Consider the following 15,395-nt stretch of genomic DNA (forward strand, 5'->3'; position numbering starts at 1 on the left):
CTGTTGGTAATAGCCACTAAACGCCACTAGCCGTCACCTTCAGCCCCCAACTAAAACCCCTCCAACGCATTATTAAGGATCTACAACCTATCCTGAAGGATGACCCAACACTCTCACAACTCTTGGGAGACAAGCCAGTCCTTGCCTACAGACAGCCCCCCAACCTGAAGCAAATACTCACCAGCAACCACATACCACACAACAGAACCACTAACACAGGAACCTATCCTTGCAACAAAGCCCGTTGCCAACTGTGCCCACATATCTATTCAGGGGACACCACCACAGGGCCTAATAACATCAGCCACACTATCAGAGGCTCGTTCACCTGCACATCCACCAATGTGATATATGCCATCATGTGCCAGCAATGCCCCTCTGCCATGTACATTGGTCAAACTTGACAGTCTCTACGTAAAAGAATAAATGGACACAAATCAGATGTCAAGAATTATAACATTCATAAACCAGTCGGAGAACCCTTCAATCTCTCTGGTCACGCGATTACAGACATGAAAGTTGCTATATTACAACAAAAAAACTTCAAAACCAGACTCCAGCGAGAGACTGTTGAATTGGAATTCATTCGCAAATTGGATACAATTAACTTAGGCTTGAATAGAAACTGGGAGTGGTTGAGTCATTATAAAAAGTAATCTATTTCCCCTTGTTTTTTCCTACCCCCCCTCCCCCAAGACGTTCTTGTTAATCCCTGGATTTGTGCTGGAAATGGCCCACCTTGATTATCATACACCTTGTAAGGAGAGTGATAACTTTAGATAAGCTATTACCAACAGGAGAGTGGGTTTGTGGGGAGGGTGGGGGTAGAAAACCTGGATTTGTTCTGCAAATGGCCCAACTTGATTATCATACACATTGTAAGGAGAGTGATCACTTCAGATAAGCTATTACCAGCAGGAGAGTGGGGTGGGGGGAGGTATTTTTTCATGCTTTGTGTGTATAAAAAGATCTTCTACACTTTCCACAGTATGCATCTGATGAGGTGAGCTGTAGCTCACGAAAGCTTATGCTCAAATAAATTGGTTAGTCTCTAAGGTGCCACAAGTACTCCTTTTCTTTTTGCGAATACAGACTAACACGGCTGTTACTCTGAGACTCTGGAAAGTGAAAGTAGTCTAGAATAGTCTATGGTCATAGCCTGAGGCTGTGCCAGAACCAGGAATGTGGATTGGTGCCAAAGAGTTGACGTGTGTAGTACTGGAGAGGCCAGGGGGCAGCTTCTCTGACCTTGGAGCTTTAGGAAGGTGACTGTATCAGAGTGTGGCGAGAAGCTGTGTGTCATATGTGCTGAGAGATGTCATATGGTACTGAGGCAGGAGCCACCTTGTGAGTGGAAAACTTCTCTGCACACAACTTATGTGGTACAGTACTGGTGCCTGGGTACCAATTTCAGTCAGACCCTCTACGGTACCCCTTAAGGGCGCAAGGTCTACCAGCAGTGAGATTTATGGGGTGAACTACCCCTCTTTGTTTCCCTGGTAGCGGAGAGAAGTTTCTTTTTCTTAGAAGTGTTAGCCCCTAGAGCTGCAGCCAGGGCTCCAGCTGTCACTGGGGCAGCTTGAAACGTTGAGGTCAATGTATGGGGGAGAGGAAAGAGACCCTGCTAGATCTAGGGAGCATTCCTTTACGAGGAACTCCAACTTGTCTTTTCTAGAGCTGCCTTTAAACCCTGAGCAGACCTTGTCTTCTAGACACCAGAGACAGTTAGAATGCCTATCACTACAGGGAGAAGACCTTTGGCAGATCTGGCAGGGTTTAAACCCCAGCGTCTTCAGTATAATCCAGTGTGCGAAGTATTAAACAAAAAGTCCTGAAGGGGATCCCCTTTGAAAGCACAACTATGCTGATATTAAATATAAATAAATAAGGGAAAGAAAAATTCATAGCAAGTGAGAAAAGGCAGGAAGCTGTAGAACAGCAGACACCAAGTGCTCCATATCAAACCACAGGCGGCTGAGAAAGAACTAAGTGGTGGCAGGCCATGCCACCCTATATGCTCTAGTATGCTTAGGTGCAGGTCTGTGGACACTACTTTACAGTCTTCAGTCAAGAGTGCACAGGCACATGCACATCTTATGGTGGAGCATGCATAGGGACAGATATTTGAAGAAGAAGCATCTTTAATACTGGTTAATAACAGAATATACACAATCAAATAATATGCAGCCAGAACATTTATTTATTATTTATCATTACAATGGGAAAAAAGTTAGAAGATGATGAAACATCACCTGCCGCACGACACTTGTCTTAGCCATATCAATTGTTTGCGGTTGAGTTCATTAGCCATCCTTTTGGGGTCTCAAGTTCTGATGTAATATTCTTTGGACAATCTTACAAACAACTGCCCACTTTTCAGCAGTCATTTCTACCTGCTGCTCTTGATTGTCTAGAATATCAAATTTTGAACTGGAAGCATTTCCTGGATCATCATCAACAGAAGGATCAAGTAAAGTTGTGTAAGAACTTCCAGGCTGTACTCTGCAGGTCTCTTTAGTTTGACTACAAATAGGTGGAGCAGTGTGTGGTCTTGCAGAATGCAGTGGCTGGTACATGCTGACTTCTGGAACCTCTCCTAAATCATACAGAGCCCTTTCTACTGCTTTTTCAAGATGCCTAAACATTTCCATATCTAATTCTTTTTTATCTGCATAATTCTGAATATTAAGATAAAAACAGATGTCATTAACAAATTGATTCCAGCCTTTAAAACTTAAATAGTATAGACATCAGCCAACATTAAAGGGATTAAACTTAATAAAAATGATCTCATATTGCCATTAAAAAATAAGGGTGTTTATACACAAATAAAAGCATTCTGAACCATCAACATAGTAACTTGATCATCACTTATCCATAAACCAAGTCCCTCTTTGTCTGTCCCCTTTCTGGAGTATTTTATGTCCTCAAAGCTCATCCAATTATTATTATTCTTCGTAATAATCATTTGTATTGCAGTAGTGCCTCAATCAGGATTTGGGTTACAATGCGCATTTTATGAGTTTCCTGTGAAGAACTTAGAATAATGATGGCTACTGTGTGTGTATATTTATATATGGACGGGGTGATGGAGGGTAGAGCATTTTTTATTCATGGATCTCAAACTGCTGTGCCGATTACCTCAGTAATCCCTTCACCCACCACCTCAGTGTAGCCACCTCCGGAGTGAAAAAGAAAAACAGTTTAAAAGAGCTCAGCAACACTTACACAGTAGTTTAAAACAGGATGTGTATCATAATCCATTAAAACTACAGGGAAATCTAGGAGTGTGGGATGCAGTTATACAAACTAGAATTTGGCCAGAACAATATGAGTAACACCCCATCTCTCACAAAAAAGTGACACTGGATCTTTATAATGATGAGAAATAAAAGTGAACCACACTAGAAATGTAAAATTATTTTTCTGGGCAACACTGCAAAACACCCTGATAAACAGATAAATAAGCTCAGCTTCAAAATCCAAACTGAGATAAAACCAACACAAAAGGTGTAAATCAAGCTCTCAAAATGTAACTGATATGAAATGGCCCCAAAATCCACAGCATGCTTCTTCTTCGAGTAGCGTCACTATGGGTGCTCCACTGTAGGTGCGTCTGGCTCCCCGCCCCCAAAAAAGGAGAAAAAGAAAAGAATTTTGTTCTTTCATCAACCCCTCGGGACAGGTATCCCCAGCTCCCTGGACTTCAAGAAGTGCCTCAGTTGCAAGGAATCTATCCCAGTGACGGATGGACACTCTCAGTGCTTTCGCTACCTGGGAGAGAAATGCATCCCACAGAAAAAATGGTTACTCACCTTCTTGTAACTGTTGTTCTTCAACATGTTTTGTTCATGTCCATTCCAATCAGGTGTGCGCGCGCATGCATGGCAGCTGGAAACTTTTTCCCCTAGCAGCATCCGTTGGCCTGGATGCACTCTGGAGTCACGCCTTCATGGCGCTCAATATAGAGCCCTGCCAACCTGCCACCCCCTCAGTTTCTTCTTGCCGGCTACTGCAACAGGGGTAGGAGGGTAGGTATTGGAACGGACATGAACACATCTTGAAGAACAACAGTTACGAGACGGTGAGTAACCATTTTTTCTTCTTCAAGTGCTTATTCATGTCTATTCTAACCAGGTGACACAGAAGCCCAAGTTCAGGAGGTGGGGTCGGAATAGTTTACTGATTGGAGCACCGCTCTTCCAAAGGCCGCATCGTCTATGGCCTGCTGGGTGCTCCCGTAGTCTGCAGTGAAAGTGTGCATGGAGGACCACGTCGCTGCTCTCCAGATTTCCTGGGTGGGAACCTGTGCCAGGAACACTGTTGAAGAGGCCTGAGCCCTGGTGGAGGGCGCAGTGATCAGGGAAGCAGGCACACCTGCCAGGTTGTATCACTCACAGATGCACAATGTGATCCATGACGAGATACATTGAGAGGCAATAGGAAGACCTTTCATTCTGTCTGCGACTGCCACGAATAACTGGACGGACTTTCGGAACAGCTTTGTTCTCTCTATGTCGAAGGCCAGGGCCGGCCCTTAGGGAAAATGGCACCCTCGGCGAACTAGTATTTTGGCACCCTCACATCACTCCTGGCCCCCACAGGCTCCCTGGGCTTCCCCCACCCCATCACCTCTGGGCCCCATTGAAAGGGATGCCAGAGCTCATCCGTGGCTCAAATTAAGTACTGGCAGGATGGCCTGATACTGGTGGGTGCTGGCCGGGAACGCAGCTCTGAAGGCAATGCCACTGCCAGCAGCAGGACAGAAGTAAGGGTGGCATGGCATGTGATGTATTGCCACCCTTCTGCGCTACTGCTGTGGCTTGTGATGCCTGATGCTCGGCATGTGGCTCAAGGCGGGCTTTGCACTGTCACACATGGGCTGCATCTTGCCAGAGCCCATGGCCCTCCTGGCTCACCCGGGGCACCATTTCAGATCGGGGGCGGGGGGAGGAAACTTTAACTATGATTTCAGGGACTACTTAAGGACCTCAAAACTCTAGCGATTTTGCAGATAACTTAGGAATTAGCTGACAGGAGCACTGTATCTAATTGTTATATAAAGAAAGAAAAAAATATATACAAACGCCAATTAAAGCCACGTTTAAAGTAAATTTAGAACATTCAGGAGATAATACAGCAAGACATTCCCAATCGCAAGCCTTGAGGTATCAGTTCTGGAGCTTTAACGCAGATATCAGAAACACACGTTTGATACTTTGTACACTATCTTTAGTAGAGATAAATAAAATCTGCTTACTTTCTCTAACAGACACTCTGTGTTACTGCCATTATCGCCTCTATTTTAGTCAATTGTTTTTCACTTAAAACATAATTTTAACATATATGATTAAGGTTTCTTTTCTCTTTTATTAAGAAAGGGAATTAATTTTTCTAAGTATTTTGGCATTTATGTTTAACGATCACAATCATGTATGTGACTCACTAACATTTGACTCCATCATTGCTATTTGTATCATAGCTGGAACTGCATTTATTTTCATGCAAATGTTAAGTTATTTTACAGATATAACTAAAAATACAATCTGAAAATAAGCAACCTTCATCTGCACAGTGTCTATAGTTATGTGTTTAGATAATGTTTTTTAAACTGGCATTACTAAAGTGCGTACAAGCTAAAGTTACATTCTAGGAGGAGACTATTATTTGATTGTACCACTTTAAATAATGAATGACAAAGCACAATATGATAACAACAGTAATAATGATAATTACTTCATCCAGGACAGGTTAGGCATTTTAGAACTCACTACTCAAAGAATTCAATGGAAGCATAAGAGAGAAATAAAATTATGAAATGCATAGACCAGTCAAAAAACTAAAATAACAGCACTTTGAAAGAATAAAATTACAGAGAATATGTATGTATTGCAGGAAGTACCAACAAGTAACAACAACAATATAAGTATGTGTTGGGGGGTGATGAGTGTGAAAGAGACAGTGTGTGAGAGCTGGGGGAGTGTGTGAGAGACTGCGCACTGTCCCTTTAAGAGAGCAGCACTCAGCAATCTGAAGGAAAGCTCCTTCAGGCACAGCAGCAGCCACCAGCAGCTCCATCCCTCTCTTGGTGAGCCCTGTCCACACAAACACACACACACGCTGTGCGGAGATGAGGTACATGGGCAGGGTGGGGCAGAAGAGTCCCTCCTCCCCCCCTCCTTACAACAGACAGGAAGCTCCCAGGAGCAGCTGGTCAGGTGCGGCTCCAAGGCAGGGGGCAGGAGCCATGGGGCTGCAGACACCAGCAGGGGATGGGCACCCATGCTCTGGAGGTGCCCCAATTGTAACGGCGCCCTGGGCTTTTGCCCCATTCGCCTATGCCTAAGGCCAGCCCTGTAGAAGGCTAGCACTCTGCAGACATCCAATGAGCGAAGACTTTGCTCCCTGCCGCTTGAGACTGGCTTAGGATAAAATGCTGAGAGGAAGATGTCCTGGTTGATGTGAAACTGGGACGCAATCTTCGGGAGGAAAGCCAGGTGAGGCATAAGCTGAAGCTTGTCCTTATAGAACACAGTGTCATGACGTTCTCATGTTAGGGTCTTGAGCTCAGACACCCTCCTGGCTGAAGTTATTGCTACCAGAAATGCCACCTTGTATGAGAGAGAGAGAGAGCAGGAAGCATGTCAAAGGTTCACAGAGCGGTCTCATGAGTCTGGAAAGGATCAGATTGAGGTCCCAAGCTGGGACAGGCTGCCAGACATGCGGGTATAGCCGGTCGAGCCCTTTAAGGAAACGGCTGACCAGAGGGATGGCAAAGACTGAGCGGGCCTTTACACCTGGATGAAAGGCAGAGATGGCGGCCAAGTGGACCCTATTGACTACGTGGACAGCCCCTGCTGCTTGAGATGAAGAAGATAGTCCAGTAGAAGTGGTACAGAGGCGAGCATCAGGGACGAATGGTGCTGCGCAGACCAAACTGAAAATCTCTTCCACTTGGCAAGATAGGTGGTCCTCGTGGAAGATTTCCTACTACCAAGGAGGACTTGTCTAACCGGGTCCAAGCAGGAGAGCTCCATTGGGTTCAGCCATGGAGTTTCCACACTGTGAGGTGTAGCGACTCAAGGTTCAGGTGTTGGAGACGGCCATGATCCTGCGTCAGTAAGTCCAGGAAGAGCAGCAAGGTGACTGGAGCTTCCACGGACATTTCCAGGAGTAATGTGTACCAGTGCTGGCCAGGCCAGCTTGCTCCCGCCGTACCTTGAGGAGCACTTTGTGGATGAGAGGGACTGGTGGAAACACATATAGGCTTCCCCATGGGAGGAGGAATGCGTCTGAGATGGAGCCTGGACTGCGATTTAGGAAGGAGCAAAACTGTTGCGTCGTGTGGTGAACAGGTCTATCTGAGAAAAAACCCCACTGATGGAAGATTGAGTTCACAACGTCCGGGCAAAGGGACCACTTGTGGCCATGAAATGAACTGCTGACATAGTCCACGAACTCGTTCTGTACTTCAGGTAGGTACTATGCTTGCAGATGTACCGAGTGCTCTACACAAAAGTCCCACAACATGGCACAGGGAAGAAAAATGTGCACCCCCGTTTGTTGATATAGAACATCGCCGTGGTGTTATCTGTCACAACTGATACACATCTCCCTATCAAGTGGTCTCGGAAAGTTATGACCTAACTACTAATACTAAACTAACACTAAAACTACTGAGAATGAACTATAAACACTGTGATAGGTTCGGTCACAGAGACCCCCTTGAGGCTCTCACCTGACATGCTGGAAATACCTCTAAGCCTGTTTTTCACTGCCACCTTGGGACTCCAGAACCCTGCCTTGTTGAGCCAGACACCCAGGTCTGGTCCACACCCCCAAAGCTGCACACTAACCAAAAACTGCTCAGCAAGTCCCCTATCTCCAGCACCCAGCTCCCAATGGGATCCAAACCCCAAATAAATCTGTTTTACTCTGTATAAAGCTTATACAGGGTAAACTCATAAAACTGTATGCCCTCTATAACACTGATCGAGAGATATGCACAGCTGTTTGCTCCATCAGGTATTAATCACTTACTCTGGGTTAATTAATAAACAAAAGTGATTTTATTAAGTACAAAAAGTAGGATTTAAGTGGTTTCAAGTAACAACAGAAAGAACAAAAGTTACCAAGCAAAATAAAACAAAACACACAAGTCTAAGCCTAATACATTTAAGAAACTGAATACAGGTAAATCTCACCCTCAGGAGATGTTTCAATAAGCTTCTTTCACAGACTAGACTCCCTCTTAGTCTGGACCCAATCCTTTCCCTTGGTACAGTTCTTGTTAGTTTCAGCTCAGGTGGTAACGGGGTTTTCTCATGACTGTAGCCACCTTTGTTCTGTTCCACCCCCTTTTATAACTTTGGCACAAGGCGGGAATCCTTTGTCTCTCTCTGGGTTCTGACCCTTCCTTCTAAATGGAAAAGCACCAGGTTTAAGATGGATTCCAGAATCATGTGACATGTTCACATGCCCTGTGAGACTTCATTACCCGTTGGCTGGCACCCACATATACAGGAAGGCTTGCATGTAAACAGAGCTATTTACCACCAATTGTCCTAGTTAATGGGAGCCAACAAGATTCCAAGCCACCATTAATGGCCCACATTTTGCATAGTTACAATAGGACTTCGGAATAATACTTCATATTTCTAGCTTCAGATACAAGAATGATACTTCATAAAATAGGATGAACACACTCAGTAGATTATACGCTTTATAATGATACCTTACAAGAGACCTTTTGCATAAAGCATATTCCAGTTACATTATATTTACACCCATAAGCATATTTCCATAAACATATGGAGTGCAACATCACAAACACTAAGAGTGGACACTGTCCAAACATGCTTGCAAAACAAGAGCAACAGGTTGTTCCAGCTAGGCATCACCAGTGGTAAGAAGGAACTGAGGGGGTGGTGGGTCGGAAGGGCTCTACATAGAGTGCCATGAAGGTGCGGCTCCAGGGTGTGCCCACGCCAACCCAACGGATGCTGCTAGGGGAAAAAGTTTCCGGCTGCTGTGCACGCACATGCACACACCTGATTGGAATGGACATGAACAAGCACTCAAAGAAGAAGTGTGGTTTGTGTCAACACCTGAAGCCCAGATCTAGAAAGGACAGAGAACTGAGGATCAAATTCCTACTTAAGGAGTCAGCCCTTCAACCACCTGCCATGGCAGGGAGACCTCACCACAACCCTCTACTTCCAAGGAAGTCGAGCCCAAGACGACACTCGCAAGCCACTCACATAAGGCCTCTAAGAAAAAGTCCTTGAGTCCCCATAGCGAGCCCCCATTGAGTCGAAAATTACCTCCAGCTCATTCAGTATCATCGGTACCGATGGCACCGAAGCCATCTAAATCCAGTACTCAGAGTACTTCAGGTTGCCCAAGGACCCAATGGGCACAGGCAAGGAACCACCAGTACCATCAAGGTATGAGAAAGATAGAAAACCTGCCCCGGGCAAGGCTCCACCAGTTCGGACATCAGTACCACCTGTGCTATGTCAGGCACCAACAGACCAAACTATCAGGTCTGCATCACCATCCCTGTCGGTACAGGCCTCTCAGTACCGACAAACACTATTGGTACGAACGCCTTCAGCACAGCCGGACTTCCGGTGCGCAACACATCTTTTGGTGTCTGTTGCATTGGCTCGCCTCTGCTCAGTACCAGGGCCCTGATACCGAGTTCGCCCAGAGCCTTTGACTCACTGACAACTTCTTGCTGTGCACCGCCCTTTTCATCGTCCAAGTCAGAAAGTGAACAAGAGGATCTGGTCTCCCACGTACGGTGCCCAATTTCACTATGGACCTCAGCGATATCGTCCTTTTGATCCACAGCCTCCCTGGTTTGGATAGCCATGCTGCCAACCACCAGGTCCTTTCCCACCTTCGCAATGGCCATACTGAGATCTCTGGCAGGCTCAAAGACAATAGGCCTCCCGTAGTTCTACTGTGGCCTACCAGAAACCAAGGAAACACACTCCTCCAGCTGCTGCAAGGGCTTCTGAACCCCCTAAAAAGGCAAGGGAGGAACAGGAGGAGTTGAGGAGCAAGTTACCCCTCAAGTCCATTTCTCATCATTATCGCCAGATGAGACTGTGATGCCCCCTCCACCATCTATGGCAGATGACTTCCAACTGTTCCAGGACCTGACACAGAGTGACAGAAGCTTTACAGATACCACTACAAGAGGTAACCAAGTCACACCACAAGCTAGTGGATATTTTACATACCTACAATGGAGCACCTATAGGGACACACATCTCAAAGAACCATTGTTACCGCACAAGGTGAGCAACAACTTCTTTCAATCACTTCTTCAGTAGTGAGTACCCTGACAGATATAATTAATGTAAGAAGACACATTAAATATGACACAAATGTATAGAAACAGAAAGAGTGTAGGCCCTAATGTCTGAAATAGGCTTGGTAGTAATAACCTAGCACATTTCATACGGACATCCAAATATTTGTTTTAATACAGTGGATTACATTCTGTTCTCAGCCAGACGTTTCATTGTCTGTTGATCTAGACAAAGGGAACTAACAGATACAATGGCCAAGTTCTCCTCTTAGTTATACCAGGCAAGCTCCAGTTTTACCTTTCACAAAGCCATACTAACTCTCACCTATTCACTTATGTTTTTAAAATGTAACCTTAAGCAACCCATAAATATCTCAAGTTTTTCCTAATTTAGAGCAAATTTCACTGAGTCAGTTGAAGTTTTGATTGAATCAGTATTGAGGGCTGTTCTAATAACTGGGCCTACAAATTTACTTTAATTGTAAGCTTAACTGGAAAAAGTATACAAAAGTTCATAAACTGTTACAATAACCTATACCAACAAATGGTAATAAAAAGTAAGTTAAATTTAAACTAGGTTCACTGGGGGAAGGAGACCAAAGCCCTGAGGTAAGTGGGGAAGTGGGATACTGGGAGGAGGCACGAGCAGGAGCGCGTGAGAGGGGAGGGCTCCTGCCTCATACTGAGAAAGAGGGGCAATCAGCAGGTTACCTCAAGTGCCTATATACAAATGCACGAAGCCTGGGAAACAAGCAGGGAGAACTGGAAGTCCTGGCACAGTCAAGGAATTATGGTGTGATTGGAATAACAGAGACTTGGTGGGATAACTCACATGACTGGAGTACTGTCATGGATGGATATAAGCTGTTCAGGAAGGACAGGAAGGGCAGAAAAGGTGGGGGAGTTGCACTGTATGTAAGAGAGCGGTATGACTGCTCAGAGCTCAAGTATGAAACTGCACAAAAACCTGAGAGTCTCTGGATTAAGTTTAGAAGTGCGAGCAACAAGGGTGATGTCATGGTGGGAGTCTACTATAGACCACCAGACCAGGGGGATGAGGTGGACGAGGCTTTCTTCCGGCAACTCGCAGAAGTTACTAGATCACAGGCCCTGGTTCTCATGGGAGACTTCAATCACCCTGATATCTGCTGGGAGAGCAATACAACGGTGCACAGGCAATCCAGGAAGTTTTTGGAAAATGTAGGGGACAATTTCCTGGTGCAAGTGCTGGAGGAACCAACTAGGGGCAGAGCTCTTCTTGACCTGCTGCTCACAAACTGGGAAGAATTAGTAGGGGAAGCAAAAGTGGATGGGAACCTCGGAGGCAGTGACCATGAAATGGTCGAGTTCAGGATCCTAACACAAGGAAGAAAGGAGAGCAGCAGAATACAGACCCTGGACTTCAGAAAAGCAGACTTTGACTCCCTCAGGGAACTGATGGACAAGATCCCCTGGGAGAATAACATGAGGGGGAAGGGAGTCCAGGAGAGCTGGCTGTATTTTAAAGAATCCTTATTGAGGTTACAGGGACAAACCATCCCGATGTGTAGAAAGAATAGTAAATATGGCAGGCGACCAGCTTGGCTTAACAGTGAAATCCTTGCTGCTCTTAAATACAAAAAAGAAGCTTACAAGAAGTGGAAGACTGGACAAATGACCAGGGATGAGTATAAAAATATTGCTCGGGCATGCAGGAGTCAAATCAGAGAGGCCAAATCACACCTGGAGTTGCAGCTAGCAAGAGATGTTAAGAGTAACAAGAAGGGTTTCTTCAGGTATGTTAGCAACAAGAAGAAAGTCAAGGAAAGTGTGGGCCCCTTACTGAATGAGGGAGGCAACCTAGTGACAGAGGATGTGGAAAAAGCTAATGTACTCCACGCTTTTTTTGCCTCTATCTTCACGAACAAGGTCAGCTCCCAGACTACTGCACTGGGCAGCACAACATGGGGAGAAGGTGACCAGCCCTCTGTGGAGAAAGAAGTGATTCGGGACTATTTAGAAAAGCTGGACGAGCACAAGTCCATGGGGCCGGATGCGTTGCATCCGAGAGTGCTAAAGGAATTGGCGGATGTGACTGCAGAGCCATTGGCCATTATCTTTGAAAACCCATGGCGATCGGGGGAGGTCCCAGATGACTGGAAAAAGGCTAATGTAGTGCCCATCTTTAAAAAAGGGAAGGAGGAGGATCCTGGGAACTATAGGCCAGTCAGCCTCACCTCAGTCCCTGGAAAAATCACGGAGCAGGTCCTCAAGGAATCAATTCTGAAGCACTTAGAGGAGAGGAAAGTGATCAGGAACAGTCAGCATGGAGTCACCAAGGGCAAGTCATGCCTGACTAATCTAATTGCCTTCTATGACGAGATAACTGGCTCTGTGGATGAAGGGAAAGCAGTGGACGTGTTGTTCCTTGACTTTAGCAAAGCTTTTGACACGGTCTCCCACAGTATTCTTGCCAGCAAGTTAAAGAAGTATGGGCTGGATAAATGGACTATAAGGTGGATAGAAATCTGGCTAGATTGTCGGGCTCAACGGGTAGTGATCAATGGCTTGATGTCTAGTTGGCAGCCAGTATCAAGTGGAGTGCCCCAGGGGTCGGTCCTGGGGCCGGTTTTGTTCAATATCTTCATAAATGATTTGGAGGATGGCGTGGATTGCACCCTCAGCAAGTTTGCAGATGACACTAAACTGGGAGGAGTGGTAGATACGCTGGAGGGTAGGGATAGGATACAGAGGGACCTAGACAAATTGGAGGATTGGGCCAAAAGAAATCTGATGAGGTTCAACAAGGACAAGTGCAGAGTCCTGCACTTAGGACGGAAGAATCCAATGCACCGCTGCAGAGTAGGGACCGAATGGCTCGGCAGCAGTTCTGCAGAAAAGGACCTAGGGGTTACAGTGGATGAGAAGTTGGATATGAGTCAACAGTGTGCCCTTGTTGCCAAGAAGGCCAATGGCATTTTGGGATGTATAAATAGGGGCACTGCCAGCAGATCGAGGGACGTGATCGTTCCCCTCTATTCGACATTGGTGAGGCCTCATCTGGAGTACGGTGTCCAGTTTTGGGCCCCACACTACAAGAAGGATGTGGAAAAATTGGAAAGAGTCCAGCGGAGGACAACAAAAATGATTAGGGGACTGGAACACATGACTTATGAGGAGAGGCTGAGGGAACTGGGGATGTTTAGTCTTCAGAAGAGAAGAATGAGGGGGGAATTTGATAGCTGCTTTCAACTACCTGAAAGGAGGTTCCAAAGAGGATGGCTCTAGACTGTTCTCAGTTGTAGCAGATGACAGAACAAGGAGTAATGGTCTCAAGTTGCAGTGGGGGAGATTTAGGTTGGATATTAGGAAAAACTTTTTCACGATGACGGTGGTGAAACACTGGAATGAGTTACCTAGGGAGGTGGTAGAATCTCCTTCCCTAGAAGTTTTTAAGGTCAGGCTTGACAAAGCCCTGGCTGGAATGATTTAGTCAGGGATCGGTCCTGCTTTGAGCAGGGGGTTGGACTAGATGACCTCCTGAGGTCCCTTCGAACCCTGATATTCTATGATTCATTATTAAAAGCAATGTTACAAACAGGTGCAAAAAAAATCCATCAAAAAAATTAAGTCCAAACAAAAAAGGCCACACTGATATAACTCAAGGACTGAGTTAAAATCATGCTTGATAAAAAACAGAAAATGTGGAACCAAAAATTAATAAACCAAAATTGGTGTGTCAAATATTAGGCCTAATTGGTGAACATAATAAGAAAAGGATTGGCTATTCCACACATCATTCCCTTTTTGGGTCCTTAAAGAAAGGCTTTTGGAGGGAAAGAGAGAAAACCAGACAGAGCCTAGTGAAATGAGTTTCACCATCAGGGCTTCCCCTCCACCACCTCCTGGGACCCCAGGCCTCCATCATCCTAATCCTGAGAGATGTCCTGATCAGATCAGGCCAGAGAGAAGGACCCAGGAAACATCCATCCCTACTAGCTCCAGGTAAATCCCAAACACCACCTGGAATAAAATGGGATCGGACTTTAACAACAGCAGTTCTAGCCCATCTTAACTAACTTCTTTTACCCAAAAGAACAGTTATTCCGTCCTTAATACAATCTAAAAGACTGTCAAACAAAGGAGGAGGGAGGGTATTTCTAAAACGCTCTCCAGCTAAAAGGAAAGGGAACAAGAAATGTTAAAATAAAAGTCTTAAACACTTTAAATTTCAAATGCTTTACCTGTTTTTCCCTCTTTTCTGTATCTTTAATAAGGATTTTTAATGGTTTGTTTGCTATGGTGCCAAGCAGCTAAGGTGTCTGCATACCAAAACCTGAACCTTGTTTAACATTGTTTAATATTGGACAGTGATTGGGTTATGGTAACACATAGCTCATATATTCCATCTAACTTAATACAACAGGACCCAATCCTTCATATCTTACTCACCTGGGTAATTCCACTAAAGTCAATCCCAGCAAACAAATCAAAGAGACTGTTCCTCCTTTTACAAGGAGACAGCTCCCTTTCAGCCTGGAGGTCTGACTCAGGCCTTGGCACTGGGGGAGGCTTACCAGCCACACTACACATGCTTGAGAGACCTTTTTAGAAAAAAGTCATCCATACTCTCATCTGCAAAGCCTCTGCAGGTAGAGATTCTGGATTAGAGTGTCCTTTGGTGCTTCTGGGCTTTATCTGAGAAGGACTTGTGGGTATTACAGTCCTTGGTCATGTACCCTTCAATGGGGCATAATCCTTTATCATGTCCATTGGAAGCAGGGAACATGGGGGTGAGGGGTAAAAGGAACACCTCAAATTCCAAATTCTTAGATGTCTTTAAGTGTCAGAGGCAACCCAAAAATTATAAAAAACTGCCAATTCCCCCTTTGCAAATGTAGACAAGAGGCTACATTTACTCTCTAGTAAACTTACTACATTATTTACAGTTATTCACTATTATTTCACTAACATGCCAGAGAAATTGAAATGATGGTTTTCTTTGAATTCCCTGGCAGGGAGAAGGTGAGGAACGGCTAGAAGAGTGAGGTATTTAGTTTTGATTTTTCTTCCCTATTTGAGTGACATTACAAAC

The 15,395-nt window shown here is 45.1% G+C and overlaps 1 protein-coding gene across 1 annotated transcript in view; it reads right to left on the bottom strand.

Moving 5' to 3' along the window:
- Positions 1-8,897: 8,897 nt before the first annotated feature.
- The window catches only part of CATSPERT (catsper channel auxiliary subunit tau), a 51,633-nt gene continuing 45,135 nt past the window's right edge, over positions 8,898-15,395 (bottom strand). Inside the window, exon 15 of the mRNA XM_074967926.1 lies at positions 8,898-10,351. Coding sequence (XP_074824027.1) covers positions 10,337-10,351 — 15 coding nt within the window. The 3' untranslated portion in view covers positions 8,898-10,336. The remainder of the gene's footprint in view (positions 10,352-15,395) is intronic.

The sequence above is a fragment of the Natator depressus genome, chromosome 11 (assembly GCF_965152275.1).
Source record: "Natator depressus isolate rNatDep1 chromosome 11, rNatDep2.hap1, whole genome shotgun sequence".
In the NCBI taxonomy this organism is placed as follows: Eukaryota; Metazoa; Chordata; order Testudines; family Cheloniidae; genus Natator; species Natator depressus.